Source organism: Diaporthe amygdali, assembly GCF_026229845.1.
Source record: "Diaporthe amygdali strain CAA958 chromosome Unknown NODE_33_length_508711_cov_65_296071, whole genome shotgun sequence".
NCBI classification, from domain to species: Eukaryota; Fungi; Ascomycota; class Sordariomycetes; order Diaporthales; family Diaporthaceae; genus Diaporthe; species Diaporthe amygdali.
Window position 1 is genome coordinate 298,527 of NW_026517053.1, and position 15,229 is coordinate 313,755.

The 15,229-nt window shown below is 53.2% G+C and overlaps 5 protein-coding genes across 5 annotated transcripts; 1 reads left to right on the forward strand and 4 right to left on the reverse strand.

The window, feature by feature from the left end:
• Positions 1–1,243: 1,243 nt before the first annotated feature.
• On the forward strand, positions 1,244–3,820 carry J7T55_002295 (uncharacterized protein; the record flags this gene model as incomplete). Its single annotated transcript, XM_053132830.1, has 6 exons — positions 1,244–1,426; positions 1,692–2,252; positions 2,346–2,543; positions 2,606–2,733; positions 2,813–3,187; positions 3,262–3,820. The coding sequence occupies 6 exons, from the start codon at positions 1,244–1,246 to the stop codon at positions 3,818–3,820; spliced, it is 2,004 nt and encodes a 667-aa protein (XP_052989266.1).
• A 278-nt stretch (positions 3,821–4,098) lies between these two features.
• Positions 4,099–5,100, reverse strand: J7T55_002296 (cytochrome c peroxidase; the record flags this gene model as incomplete). The annotated part of the gene is made up of 1 exon (XM_053132831.1): positions 4,099–5,100. One exon carries the CDS (start codon positions 5,098–5,100, stop codon positions 4,099–4,101), a length of 1,002 nt encoding a protein of 333 aa, XP_052989267.1.
• Positions 5,101–6,812: 1,712 nt separating this feature from the next.
• J7T55_002297 (uncharacterized protein) lies at positions 6,813–8,588 on the reverse strand (the record flags this gene model as incomplete). The annotated part of the gene is made up of 3 exons (XM_053132832.1): positions 6,813–7,055; positions 7,121–8,436; positions 8,507–8,588. The coding sequence occupies 3 exons, from the start codon at positions 8,586–8,588 to the stop codon at positions 6,813–6,815; spliced, it is 1,641 nt and encodes a 546-aa protein (XP_052989268.1).
• A 1,072-nt stretch (positions 8,589–9,660) lies between these two features.
• On the reverse strand, positions 9,661–11,113 carry J7T55_002298 (uncharacterized protein; the record flags this gene model as incomplete). The annotated part of the gene is made up of 2 exons (XM_053132833.1): positions 9,661–10,919; positions 10,993–11,113. 2 exons carry the CDS (start codon positions 11,111–11,113, stop codon positions 9,661–9,663), a joined length of 1,380 nt encoding a protein of 459 aa, XP_052989269.1.
• A 2,526-nt stretch (positions 11,114–13,639) lies between these two features.
• On the reverse strand, positions 13,640–15,113 carry J7T55_002299 (uncharacterized protein; the record flags this gene model as incomplete). The annotated part of the gene is made up of 3 exons (XM_053132834.1): positions 13,640–14,502; positions 14,581–14,935; positions 15,000–15,113. 3 exons carry the CDS (start codon positions 15,111–15,113, stop codon positions 13,640–13,642), a joined length of 1,332 nt encoding a protein of 443 aa, XP_052989270.1.
• Positions 15,114–15,229: the final 116 nt, after the last annotated feature.

A 15,229-nucleotide genomic window follows, 5' to 3' on the forward strand; every position in this document is an offset into this window, starting at 1 on the left:
AAGCAGAATGCAGCATGATGGGCGTGGGTGTCGATCATGAGGTGGTGGTGGCGAGGGCGCGGGCGAGGCGGGAGGCAGGCCCAGACCTGGAAGACCTGGAAGACCAAACACCATGCAAGGAAAAGCACAGGGTTCCCCCATGGTGATGTAAAGAGTCTAGACCGGCCGAGGCCAACCAGCAAATGGCAAGCTGGCTCCTGGCCCGACCGGAGATGGCTCCGACGCACGCCGTTAGATCTTGGCGCAAGCTCAGAGGAACCAGAGGAACCAGAGGAACCAGAGGAACCAGAGGAACCGACGGTACACGCGTGAGCGCCCTGCACCGTACTGAGCACATACGGAACGGCGCAGGGCGATACCTCACCTGATGGGCGACGGCTGTACCGTGTTCTAGTGTCTGGTGCTGCTGTTGCTGGTTGTTGGTGCCGGTGAGCAGGCCAGGGCAGGGTATAGAAGTAGAACAGCCCATACCTAGGTATATTCGCGTGTTATCTGCACAGACCCAGCCGTGTTTCGTGGGCAGCCTCAAAGCAAATTCCCAATGGATGGATGCATCCAGTTAATTATAATAGCACTTACTGCTGCCACTCAATGCCTCCTAGGTTGTTCTGCAGAGGTTGTCCAGATCTGTTCCCTACCAACGATCACCGGTCAACTGCCAACCTTCCAAGGGTTCGTTCTAGCCCAAGCAAGGTACCAATGTAGATACCAAGTAGCCAGTATTTATCGTACCTATTTAGGTACTGCCTATCCCCAGCACAGTCACCCACCTCCCTCTCGCTCCCGGGGTTTGAATGGTTCCAGTGATTCCCGTGCAACGAACAAAAACAGTCGTGTACGGTGGGTTAACCGTGACCCATGACCCATCAGCAACACAACATCGCCTGTGTCTTTCTTCACCTGCGCCTATGCTTGTGCCTGTGCCAATACCTGTACCTAAGCCTGCCTGCCGCCCACCCGCCGCGTGTTCTATTGTTGTGCAGGTACTCCTCGTACACTTCGTACACTTCGTACACTTCGTACAACTCGTACATCTCACCTCGCACATTATAACAAGCCCTTGCCCTCTCTCACTCTTGGTCCAGCTTACACGGCTTGCGTGCACCCTAGGCAGCGTGCATCTCTCTCGCTACATAGCTATTACATGTCTATCTATCTATCTGCCTCGGACCTACACAATACATCAAGTACCATGACCGGCTGGTCGTCTGGTCGGCTCTACTGGTCTACTCGGTCGTGAGCCATGCCACCGAACCATATCCCCATCCTCCCCGCCGCTCGTCACGCACCTGCGCAGCCTGTACCCACTGCATTGCCCGTGCCCTCCTCCTCGCCTATACCATCATCTACGCCATCGTCCTCCCTGCCTCCTCGGCGCTCTGCCGTACTGGCAGCTTGTGAGGCCTGCCGCCTCAAGAAAGTCAAGGTGAGTGACTGACTAAGTCATGGTCGCCTGCACGTATTTACCTAACTACATATGTACGTATGTATGTGCATAAGTACGTACATGCATATATAATCCCATAAATACACACATATATACGCTATTCCTACACGTGAGCGTTTTCCAAAACCCTTCCTTCCCTTCCTCCAATGTGCTTTTGATGCTACCGCCCACTCGTATTCATTCTCCCTACCACTGCTGCTGCCATTGCCACTGCTTCGAACCCACTTCCTAACTTAATATCTAGTGTGACGGTCGTCGTCCGCAATGCAGTCGCTGCGAGCGCCTTTCGCCCGGTGGAGCATGCGAATACCGCGCAAATGAGGGCGAGACCCGCGCCGTCGCCCTCAAGAGGCGCGGCAAGACCGCAGAGGACGAGCTGGCCCAGATGTACGAGCTCTACGACTTCATCCACAACAGATCAGAGGCCGACGCATGGGAGGTTTTCAAGCGCATGAGGCTTTCCAAGGACCCCCTCGCCGTCTTGCAATCCGTCAGGGATGCCGATATTGTCCTGCCGAGCCCCTCTCTCTTCGCCGCCACCAGTGACTTGAACGACCCCAGGATACGCAAGCTCGACGACGACGCCCGGAACAGCAGCCTTGTCAGTGTCCCTGCCCGGCCTTGGACGACCGTTGCCGGCGATGGCATAGTCTCTGAGCTTGTCGGTGGCCTTCTCTCGTGGGATGCATATATGTTTTCCTGTATTCATCCCGGCGCCTTCTTGGCTGAGATGCGGCGCATGGATCCCAACACTGCACAGTATTGCTCTCCATTCCTCGTCAACGCCATATGTGCCTTCAGAGCGGTAAGAGCCAACTGTCCTCGATCTATTGACTTGTCTAAGTCTGTGCGCTTGCCGTCCTCATTGTTTCGCCGACTGACGCAGTAGCATCGGCAGTTTATATCTAGAAGTGCACGTCACATGGGGTCCACCTTACGGTGCAACATGTCGGAGCGTTTCGTTGATGAAGCAAAGAAGCTGTTTGAGCTCGAATGTGGGCGCACCAGCCTACCCACCGTTCTTGGCCTCTATGTTCTCTTCTTTGTATCAGCCATGATGGGAAAAGACCGGGCCGGCTTGATGTATCGATACATGGTCGGTTTTCCACTCCACGAGGCGCATTCTATTTCTTGTCCACGTGCTGACCATTCCAAAAGGCGCAACATATGCTGAAGCAGTTGCGCCTGGACAGGCGATTTGATAGGTTAGACGAGATGCAACCAGAGCAAGCTCTAGAGAGGGAAGTAATTTCAAGATCATTGTGGGGCCTGTTCATACTCGAGAGGTAAGCATAGTAATTCGTGTCTGAATTGTGCATGCGCTTCCAACGATCTGTGCTGATACGAGGCTCCGAAACCCGTTAGCATCATCAGCTTTGTCTATCTGCAACCATCGCTGCTGGCCCCTCCCACTGTGCCGCGGCTGTTTCCGAGTATCAGCACAATGCACAGTCAAGGTGAGAATTTCAACAATGTCGACCTCCAGGGTGTGGCCTTTAACTTGCTGGACTCGCCCCCACCACCATTGGTACCTGCTTCTCTTGATGCACAATGCCATCTCTCGGAGATGCTCCACGAAATCATGGAATACAACCAAAAGGCTCTGGCTGGGAACGAAATTGGCAGCCCAGAAGATGTACGGCATCGCAGGGCTAGCTACGTCAGACTCATTACTTGGAAGGAGTCTTTGCCCCCTGCCCTTCGAGTTGAGAATCGGTCACCGCAGACTTCTTACATTAGGTGCGTGATTCTGTATCCCTAAGCCGTGGATATTTTGGGACAGGGAAACTGCCATTGACACGACCGCAATCCAGGCTTTTCATCAACGAAGTGGCGTACGGAATAGTACGCCCGCTTCCTCAAAAGACCCGCTTTGGCGACCGCGGTAGCGTCACAGACTTGCTTCTCCAACACTGTAAGAATGATGTCGAAATGTCAGAAACTTACGCCAGGTTCTGGTCACCTGAGCTCTCGAGTTACTTTTCCAATGGGCTCTACAACACCATCATCACCTTGGCGTCACTGCTCCACGAGCCGCGATCGCACGATCTCTTCGCGCGCGCCTGTGGAATGGAGCGAAGCACCGCGCACTATTTTCCTCTTGTCAGGTTTATTCTGAAGGGCACTCACACACTTGTGATGAGCTTGGGTCAAGAGATCCCACCTGCGGCTAGGTGGTGTTTTGAAAACCTTGAATTCAATGGGGATGACCTAAAAGACGTCCCTGTCTCGTACGCCCTGCCATTGCACGAAGAGATGCGGAAATCTCTTTTGACAAACGGCGAAGGAGCCGATGCCGATGAAGATCATGAGATAGCGCTACAGATGGGAGCGTTGATTTCGAAATGGAACGGCCTATCCATGTCGTCCTAATGGCCGAGTGTTCTGAGTATAACTCCAATCGAGATGGACTGCCACTGGCTAAAGAAACAGTGAAGATTCACTTAAACCCGCTAACATATACTCTGCATCGGACGGATGGCGAACCCTCTCCCGGATCTATTTCTAAATCTAAATCTAGCTGCATCTATTCTATACAGTATGTAGGTACCAGCAGCACTGACGCTCATTCGTCTAAAAAAGGAAACGAAATTAAACATGATCGCAAATGGAACCAGACCACCGAAATTGTAAACGGGTTGTGATGGCCATTACAATTTCGCCCGTGCCCTGAATTCTTCATTTTGCTTCGCGAGAGGCTCTGCTTCCTTCCCAATTTGACCCTTGCTCTGGACCTCTCCTGGCCGCCCCAACTGCTCCGACTTCTTTGGGGCGCTGTGATAACCTCCTAGCTCATTGTCCGTGTTCGTGATCTTCCCGTCAGCATCCCTGTTGATTCCCAGCTCCATCAGCTTGAGAAAAGCGTTCTTGAAATCCTCGAAGAAGACGTCCTTGTCCTTGGCGTAGACCTTGACCCATTTCAGAAACTCCGGGTCGCGGACCAGCGCCAGGTCGGTCGGCAGCATCATTAGCTCGTCCTCGGTGATGGGGTCGACGGCGGCGAACTGCACGACACCGGACTCGAGCGTCTTCTCCTTCCACTCCTCGCTGATCAGCAGCCGGAAGTACTGGTTCGAGAACCTCGTCGGGTTGTTGACCCACTTGCCCTCGAAGCCCGAGTTGGCCGTGTGGCAGCGGCCCAGATTGTGCGCGCCGCTCAGCGCCACGATCTCCTGGTCGCTGAACCCCATCCGGTAAAATATCGCCCGGATGTGGTCTGCCCCCAATGCGCCATCGGGCAACCTGCCGCGCGGCGGGAGCTTGGAGTCGTCGACGAAGTCGGTCCGCCCTGGGTACCAAGGGATGTCCGGCCCTCCCATCGCCTTGATTGCTGTCACGCCCGCCAGGGTCCAGAGGTCGGAGTATGTGATCCAGGGGTGCTGGGCCTTGACTGGCTCGAGGAAGAGGCGAGCGTGTTGCAGGCCGGCGTTGGCTGGGTCTCCCCCCTCGGCCTCGTATCGCATACCAGCGCCGTTGGAACCTCCAGTGTCCGTCTCGGCGTCATAAGTCCCGGCTGAGTGCCATGCTAAACGCACGAGCACGGGTCCGGCGGAGCCATCATCGTACTCGGGCTGCTTGAGGAGGTTGGTTATGGACTTGCGAACGGCCTCAAAGTCCCCTGGCTTGGACTGAGGCTGAGCCGATGCACTCATCTTGCTCAAGCGCGGACGGAAGCGATGTTGCGGTGACTTGGCGATGTCTATGGTCTAGGACGTCTATCGTCTAATGCAACGATCTAAAAATGGAGAATAAAGAACCGGGGCACAACCAAAGACAGAAGCGGAATCTATACTTCTAGAACAAAAGAATGTCTAAAATCTATCTGACAAGATGCTCAGGAGCGAGTGGGATTAGATGAGGCGATAAGTAATGGTCCGGGACTACGGTAAGCCAACCTCGGCTCTCGAAGCCCCGGGTCCACTCGCTTGTGGATCTGTCAGAAGCCCGATTACTGGCGTCATGGAGATTGTAAAAACAAATTTCACATTGGCCACGTGAATGGGTCTGTCGTGGGACAGATCTGAACGAAGTCCTTTGATCCCGGCCTTGCATGTGAAATTTCTCCATGACGCCATGAGTTAGTTCAACGGCTCAGTAAGGCTGAATAGAATGTGCGCTAACACATTCCGTCAAATTCCGTGAACACGGATGTCGCAAATTTCTTTTTTTATCTCTTGAATGCGGGAAGCCTTGTAGCCGGGCTTTGACTTGGTCTAATGGCAGCGCAATCTCTGACGACCTCGGGATATTTTCTGCACCGTGCCGCGCTGGAAGCCTTGCGGTGGTTTACAACCTAGGAACTTCACATGCAACCCTAACGACAGCCGCAGCTGCAGACGGCCACCTCACCGCGGGCACCTATGTTCATTCGACCATCAGTTGGGGATGGAATAAGTAATAGTTTTAAGGTACTTTTAGTTTTCAAAGAGTCCTCATCATATATTTTGAACATTGATGAAGCCGTTCATTCTAGCCTCAGTATTGAGTCGTCGATGCATCGCCATCAGCGACCCGCTCGGACGACTATAAATCAGCGACAATTCACAGGTGATACACGTGAAGGTCCTTTTAAAAGCACAATGCCTGTTACAAAAGATGCCTACTCGATAATTTTTCGCCACTTTGCACGAAGTGTCACGGCGGATCCGAGTGTCTTTGAGAGCCAGCTCTTTGAGTATCACCCGGTCGCATTGGTACTGTTCACCTCTTCTGCATAGGGCAAACGTGCCTGATCGGGCACGCATGGACTAGAGATTCGGAAACATTCCTTGTACTAGACAATGTTCGCAATTTTCGGAGACAATACGCTCAGCTTGGTATGGACGTGTAATCCCTTCAGAGTCGCAATGCTATGTTGTTGAAATGACAGTCAGTATCGCCGTCACCACGTAGCGCCCAACTTAGAACTTGCTTCCTTTCCAATCTTAAAGCCCCCTAACCAATTCTCTTACCCCATCCTCCTTTCTTTTCCGACATGAAGGGGTATCAGATACTTCACTGAACAGGTCTGACTTTTCACAACACTCACGAACAGCATGTATAGTAAAAAGTCAACAACTCAATTAATTTGTTGTTGAACCATGATAGATTCAGGTTTGATGGGATATGATAAATTTAGAACCGTACCAACTCCTTTCGAGAGTCCTCATGCCTAGATGCTAATCAAATAGAAAGCACACTGAGATCAAGTCAGTGTGCGATGGCAGCTTCCAGACGCAATACATGTGAACATGATAGCAAGCAGAGAACTTCAAGTTCGGCAATAAGCTGCAATTGTCAAAATCACACCAACAATCAAACAAATACCACAGTATCGGGCAATTCCAGATCTGCCATGGTGTGAGGCCAGGCCAGCCTGGCTACATTAAGACCGAATATCCAGGTGGCTGGCGGTCGCGATCCTCATGCGCTTCCCAAACAACCACAGTGGAACTGCTAAGAGACTGAAGATGCCTAACAGCATGCCGAAGATTCCAAAGGGCTCGGCTGGTCCTTTTTCAGCCACCCAATCGGCCACAAAGAAGGTCCACGCAAACGAAATGACCGATCGAAGGATAGTGACAATAACGAAACAGTCACCAGCGAGATGCGAGTATGAATCGATGAGCTTCATGAGAGAGGTTAGCCACAACTGTTATTGGCGCACATAGGATGGAAGAGAGGGAAGCTCACATAGTTGAAGTCGATGGAGGGCACCTGCATCAAGCCGAAAGACAGCATCGCATACCCAACCTCTAGACCGACCCAGACCTTGGGTCCCGGGTTCTGCGCACAGAACCCAAACACGAACAGGCCGCAGGTGGCAATGAATAGCCCAGGGAAGCTGGTCGGCAGCCTGCTTTCCGGCTCAGCGAAGCCGTGGCCCTCGTGTTTGGCTTGGCCGAGGAGACGCGCGTCGGATGTGAAGTAGGTGAATGCCGCACCCAGGAGAGCTCCAATTATGGGGCCAACGTTAATGAGACCAGCATTGGCCCCCCAGAGGTAGGGCGGCTGTGAGACGAGCTGAGCTCCTATGGTAGAAATCGTCACGATCCCGCCGACGAGACCGGCGTAATGAAGCATCACGACCCACGTACCAGGCAGGGCCAGCGTCTTCCAGGGCTGAATGAAGTTTGACAGCACTTTGCCTCCATGAACGGGGCCAAAGCCGAGGGAGCGGGCGAAGGTGTAGGGGCGGTATTCTGAGCTGACGACGTTGGCCGATGGGAACCTCTCCACATGTAGGGTCTCTCCGACTTTGGACGTGTCCTGCTGTGTGCGAGAAGACTGTGGCGACAAGACATTACTCCTGGTGTACAGCGTCTCCGGGACAAAGAGCACGGTTCCGATGAAGCAAGCTGCCGAGAGCGCGGTGCTGACCCAGAAGACGTACGCCCAGCCCTGATGAAAAGCAATATAGCTCCCGCTGATCCCACCGATGATGGAGCCCAGACTGAGGAATGTTGTGTAGATGGCCATAGCCCTGCCGCGCGAGTCCAGGAAGAAGACCTCTCCGATGAGAGCAGGGGCCACTGTTTCAGATGGCCCAGCACCGGTGCCTTGAAAGACTCTCGAGGCGAGGAGAGAGCTGAAAGACGGCGCGAGGCCACCCCACATGGAGGCCAATGTCATAAGGAGTGTAGCCAGTAGCAATATCGGCCGTCGGCCCAGGATATTCGACAGCGGCACCCAGAAGATGTTAGAGGCCCCCATCATCAGGACCGAAACGGCAATAAGTTGCGTGAGCTGGGAGAAAGGCTGCGGGTCGGTGGGGAAATTCAAGTTGTAGGCTTGCAAAGCCGGCGCCAGGCCTGAACTTGCGAAGTTGCCGACGAAGGCATAGATGGAAGCTGTCAACAATAGGGCGACCTTTCGCCATGATGGCCAGTTAAGAGGATCGGCTGGGTCCGCGGACGGTCTGGGAAAACGAACGATCTCATCGCTGGCGGAATCCGAAGTATCAGACTGAGTTTGTCCAGCCTCGAGTGCCTTCTCATGGACGTGATGGTCTGTGATTTGGTACGTGTTAGATTGGTGTAAGGCTCTGAGATATGACTGGATGAATTGTATAGCACTGACCAACGAGGCGGACTGTTCCTGGCGGAGTTGCGTCCTTGACCTCAGCCTTGGATAACGAAAACGCGTATTTCCAGCCAGACATCTTGCGTGAAGATAATTGGGCTGTATGGGGTGATTTTTGCGGAAGGTGACCAGTTTTTGCCCGGAAACCTTACGACACAAGCAGAGTGACAACCTCAACAGGAAACTAGACGAACGCTTCTCGTGGGATTCAATCTTATTACCCCGGATGGAGAATCCGGGGCCCCAGAGTGGGGCCGGTGGGGGACATGGGGGCGCGCTCTTGTAGATGCATCGAGACAGGTTTAGAGAGTTGTAATCTATGGGACAGCAAGTGCACTAGCATTGAAAGTGGAAACGCAGAGGCTCGACTGTCACCGAGTTTCTCTTTTGAGGCTTATAAGAGGAGGCCAAGAAACAGCCATCAAAGTCAAAATGGCCTCATCATCCACTCCTGCCGATGCCTGTACAGAGCAATGCACTTGGTAATCAACCGTCCACTGCGGCATCGAAAGGGTATCTGAGGCATTTTAGTCGATTGACATTGATTAGACGCTGAGAAATAAAGAATAAAGAAATCTCAAGACTCAAATATTGGAATACGCTTCCTGGATACCGTCATATGAAAGTTGAAATAGATATCAATCTAAATGACTACTTTGTTTGACTGTCCGTGGACGAAGCGTACGTGAACCCTTCCCATTCCTCACCCATTGTGTCTGCATATGCGCGTTGGATTGGCCGTAAATTCTTGCCTAATACCTTGTAGCTCGAGTTGCCGTATCGCGTAGTCAAGGACGTAGGGGGAGCGGGGCCGGCGTCCACCTGTTATAGCCTAAGTTGGTCTGGTATGGAGGACATGTGACCTCGGGAATTCCGCGGGGTGAGGGGGTTCAAGAGGTCAAAACTCGCCTTAATCCAGTTAACTACAAGTTGCACCTTTCTCACAATGATGACAAGACGACTAAAAAGGTCACGTTTGCCGGCTATGCCGCAGCGCCAAAGACGATGGCGTTGAGAAGCGTTGTTTCAGAGGAAGCTGAGGCTTATAATAGAAGTCTATTTACGAATTACGAATTCTGTAGCTCCAAAGCAGTACACCCAAATATGGCAAAGGCTATGAAAAAAGACCAGACAGGTTTGTATGCAGTGTCTTACAAGAAGACAATCAATCCCAGGCACACGCAAGACACCATCGACAGGACCAGACCAGGCGCAGCAGATCCAATCGCGCCGCTCTGGGAGGAGCTACCGCTTCCGCTTCCGCTTGAGCCGCTGCTTGAAGACGAGCCGTTGCTAGTGGAGGCGACCACAACACCATCCATGGTGATGTTGGACTCGGAGTACGTGTCACCGCCGTAGTGCGAGGTGGTCACGTCCTGCGACAGACCAGGGCCAGTGCCAGCGCCGTTGTCCATGTACTCCTCGATACCGGAGGGGGGAGCAGGGATCAGCTCGTCAGCGACCTCCCAGTTCTCGGATTGAGCAGGGCACTCAGATGCGGTGGTGTCGGAGTTGTATTCACCACCGCCAGAGGGGTTGGGCGTGTTCTTGAAGGCGGTGGCCAGCTCCTCGAAGTCCTCGTTGGGGGTGATCTCGCCGTTCTTGATCTCGACGATGCCGTATCCGTTGGGCTCGACCGAGTACTCGTAGGCAATGCCACCAGAGAAGACCGTGGTCATGTTGGTGGAGTACAGCGCGGCAACCTCACCCCAGGCACGCTCATCTTCAATACATCCGTACTCAGACAGGAACATGGGGATACCGTAGCCGGTGTACTTCTCGACCTTGGCCTTCCAGCCAGACTTGACGAAGTCCGAGGGGTCGCACCAGGAGTAGTCGTTGAAGGCGAAGAAGTCGGCACGTGAGCTGTCGTCTCCGCAGTCGAAGTACTCGAGCTGCTCAACGATGTTCTCGGAGACATCGGCGGAGGAGTATCCGGTGGGGATGGTACGGTAGCCGCGGGCGTTGATGTAGTTCTTGATGTCACGGGTGACAGCGCGGATGTAAGGAGCGGTGCCAGTGGTCTTCTTGTCGTTGATCACCTCATTGCCGCTGAAGAAAAGAAGGGTGTTGGTGTAGTTGGCGAAAGCATCGACAGTCGCGAAGACAGACTGCAGGTACTTCTCGTTGTACGACAGGAAGGGGTCAGCCCGGTTGAGAGAGAACTTGGGCGAGTTCACATCCAGGGCCAGGTAGATGCCCGCATCGGCGAGAATCTTCATTCCCTCGTCGTGGTTTTCCGAGTTGTCGACGGTGTACACACGGATGGTGTTGATGCCGAGCTCCTTGAAGTTCTCAACGTCTCTTGTGAGACTTGTGATATCGATCAAGGGGTCCGCGGCGTCTGCGGCACCACCTGGCTGATATGCCACACCACGAATGTAGAAACGCTCATCACCAGCCCAGAATGCTGCGTGAGATGTCAGTTACGATAGTTCCTCCCTCGCTCTCACTCTCACTATTGTGGATGGGCCTTTTCTTACCATTTCCCTTGACTGTGACCTCTGGCGTGCTGCTGCTGCTGCTGGACTGTCTGGGCTGGAGAGGGCCGGTTCGTGTTGCAATGGCGGTGCCCGCAAGGAGCAGAACGGATACAGTCTTCATGATTTCTAATTGGAATTAAGGAACTACCCAGTCGGGAACGAGTGACGATGAATAGTGTTGGAAAGGTGGAAACGCGGTTCGGAAGCAATAAGGCTTGCTAACAGACTAACCGCCGGCGGAACAAAGTGGAATGTTGCTTTGAAGGTTGTACAACGGAAAACCGGAAGCGTTGGTGAATGGAATCCAACGGCAAGGGATGATATACTTTTCTCCCCATTGACTCAGGAGACGCGCCACGCTCCCAGGTAAAATTAGAAGGCAATGATGGGCCATCCTTTGGCTGCCGCCGGTCTGGCAGCCAAGAAGCTGTCGACTAGGTCAGGTCTTGGCCTAGGAAATTTGGCGCCGGAAAGGGTGATCAGGGTGCCAAGGGCCCACTGCCCAGCCAAATTCCAAGGAGCCAAGGCTCTTGGTCCATCAAATCGCCCCTGCTACCAACGAACCACACCTCGCCCGTCCTCGGCTGCCTCGTGTTGTTATTACAGCCCCCTGGACGACTTGGCCGAGGACAATCTGACCAGTTCTTGTAAAAGTCAATACTTAGGGGCCGCAATGGCGTTACAAATTGATGGAGAAAAGGAGGCGGAGGCTGATCGCGAGAGCTCTCCACTACGTCACGCCTCTGGGCATATTGATTCGCTGCGACAGGCCCTAATACACAGGTAGATCGATGCGGGATAATAACTTTATACTGGAATCGATTCCTCACAAAGCCGTATATAATAAGGCACTTGAGTCGGCGCCCTGCCGCTGCAATGAAGACAAGACTTTGCGCCACCGCTGATCGAAATCACTTTCTGTCACAGCAATTCATGCATCTCAGCTTTCGTCTCCGTCGTCTGCATCACTACGTTTGCTATATATTCGTTGAGTACGGCGTGCGGCTGCTCTGGTCCTACACACGTCCTGTGGCTGATGATCTGCTGGCATTTGGCAGCGTAAAAGCTCGTCGTGGATGTTGAAACTACCAAGTGGTGGTCCCTGGATTCGAGGTAGGAGCCACAAGACATCGGCACCAGACAATTTGCAGGCTGCGATCCAGCAGCAGTCAGGAGGCCGTATCAGACGCTCTCCTTCGGCATAATTGATACCATTACGTCTGCCCAGGCTCTCCTTAAAACCAACCCCTATTTGTTCCTCGGGGCGGGCTCCATCATCACAGTATTGATTGCAAGACACTCTTTACTCTGGAAGCATTTCTGCTGCTTCCGGCCTGACCGTGTGCTTCAATGTTGCGACGTTTGATGACGATGCATGTCTACCGCCGTGTCTCTATGTCCGTTGAAGTTTTTGATATATGGATTTCTTTCTCCAGGACTGCTTTTATGTCCAGGCCGAGCCGTTGGGTAGAGCAGATTCGATCACGACTGTGGATAAGTAAGTGTTCAAAATATCACGCAAGCTATCAAAACAGGTACAAAGGATTGGCTTTCCAACAGGCATCTTTAAAACTCTTCCGCGTATCTGAGAAGGCGGTGATGTTTAGAAGGCCAGCATGAAATTAGGATAAGCGCGAGCCGGAGCTTGCGGACCACCCATATCCATCGGCGCCGGTGCCTCGGCCCCATTTTAAGTGGGACAAACATTCTTAATCTCACACAGCTTTCGAGTCTGTTACTATTGGCTCACAATCTGGCATTTCGAGGTGAACAGTCCTGGACAAGCGACTAAGCTGGAACACGATATGGATAAACCATACTCGCAACTAACTCCAGACCTTTGTATTGAGCCACATAACGGCTGAGCAGCCTTGCAAGGCAAAAAACTTGCACGCCAATGCCACTGGTAGCACTGCGTTTCCACTTCTCAGTCCTGCGCTGAGCTCGATTGCGACCAATTACGGCGCATACTGAGCAGATAGGCAGCAGTGTTCTCTTTAGAAGACTCTGGCTTCTAAAAAATCTGTCTGTGTATCTGCGGGCTCATACGATTGATGAATGAGAATAATCTGCGGGTGTGCGGCTCACGGGACATACCAAACACCTCGACTAAGAATAAGACGATCTAGTGTACGTGCTCCAAGTTGCTATTCACCAGGACGTCACCTTGTTTTCGGCCTCGATTCCTCAGCGAGTCATGGCAGCGAAACCTGTCCCGGCTTCTCAATGATTACAAGACTATCACAAGCTGTAGACCTCGCCAGCACATATATGAATCTATGGTCTTGATTGAAGTATGCGAATGAGTTACAGCAGACAGATCTAATTGTAGGGCCTAAAAGTCTCGAATAGAAAGCAATGTCTATAAAAAGAAGATCACACCTCTACAGTACAAGACAATGAATTCGCTGGAACCATGCAGAGGTTATTACCAGATTGCAGCTGACCTATGGAATCGAAGGCCATGGAAACATCTGAATCCAGAATACACCATGATATTTACAGGGGTTGAAACAAACCTCAATGGTACGCCTGCGTGACGTGAAAGGACTCACACACAAGATTTCCTGGAAACGCTGAACAAGAAAACATATACAATGTCGCCGGATGCTCTTTTCATGAAACAAACACGCTAATGAAATTATCCTCACTCAAACGAGGACTGCCTCTGGCCGACGCCAGAAACCGACCCAGCGTCCATCTTCAGCGACTCCGGCGAGCGGACCTTGTCGCCCAGCTCGACCTCGCTCTCGTTCTGGACCTGCGTGCCGGCCTTGGTGGTGAACAGCGACCAGTTGGTGCTCTTCTTCGCCCTGCTCCCCCACCGCGACGACCCCTCCGACGCGTAGTCGGAGCGCTTGACGGCGGTCGAGCCGGCCAGGGACGATTTCCTGCGCGTCATCAGGGTGCGTATGGCCGGCAGGCTGGTGACGATCATGGAGACGCCGCACTCGAGGCCGGACCAGATCAGCGGGCCCGCGTAGTCCCACGACGGGTTGTAGGTGCTCGCGAACTTGACGAGGAAGCCGAGACGGATGCAGCTCGTGAGCAGGATGAAGAAGCCCAGGCTGAACATGATGCCGATGTCTACGCGCTGTCGCAGCCCCGTGTGGACGTTCCAGAGCAAAGGAAGCGGCATGACGAGGATGACGAGGTCCTGCAAGATGCTGAACCCAGCGGCCGTGTACGTGAGGGCCTGCACGTCGAGGCACCGGTGCTGGCCGAAGGTGCCCAGCCACCCTTCCCACACGAACGGTACCGGCACGCACTGGAATATCTGCATAAAGATAAAGATGACGCCGCTTCCTGCCACCCAGCCCATCACGCCGTAGCAGGCCCAGCGGAACTTCCGCTGCGGGAAGATGCGCAGGTAGAAGAACAGCATGGAGATCTTGGTCAGGATGAGGACGGCGAGGTAAAAAGACTCATCGACGTAGAAGAGCTTCAGGGCGTATGAGAAGACGGACGGCTCAACCATCCAAACGTCGACGCCAAAACCAAGCTGGCCAGCTATGATGATTAAGTCAGCTCTGTTTACGCTCACACCGTCTGACGTGGTCTGGTGAAATGGGAGGGGAGCGGACGAACATATATGACCTATGACCTCGAAGACAATGAAGATCGGAAGACAGGCGACCATGATCCAGTCATCGATCTCGTAGCCGGCCGTGTATCTCCAACGGCTGTACAGCCGGAGGAGCACAGCCGGGATCCCCAAGAGCTCGATGGCCAGGGGAGCCATCAGCTGCGCTTTCATCGACCGCAGGGGGCTATCGCAGGCATCGGCTTGAACTCTGCCGACGGTGAGAATATCGGACACGCTGCAAGCCGTCTCCAGGCATTCCTGGGTCTGGTCCTTGAGCCGTTGGTTTGTACATATGCACGTTGCATTGCTGAATGTTTTACATGCTGATTCTGGTATTTTTGATAGGATGCATTGTTGCTGGGTATCACCCCGTCAGCAGCGAGTTCTCTAATGGGGTCGATGAGGGGCCGTCTACACTCACAGCACACACTGGAACGTGGGCGAATGCATCGAGGAATGCAGTCTGGTTCGTCTGCGCCCAACATGTCCAGAACAGTGTCGTGAAGGACACACCCAGTAATAACGTGAACTTCATGGCCCGATATATTCCTTCTGGGTCGAGTATAGAGAACGCTCGAAGCCCAGTTGACCACTGTATCGAGTCACAGACTCGAGATCATCGAGAGAGTTAGGTGATGAACGGCCGGAACC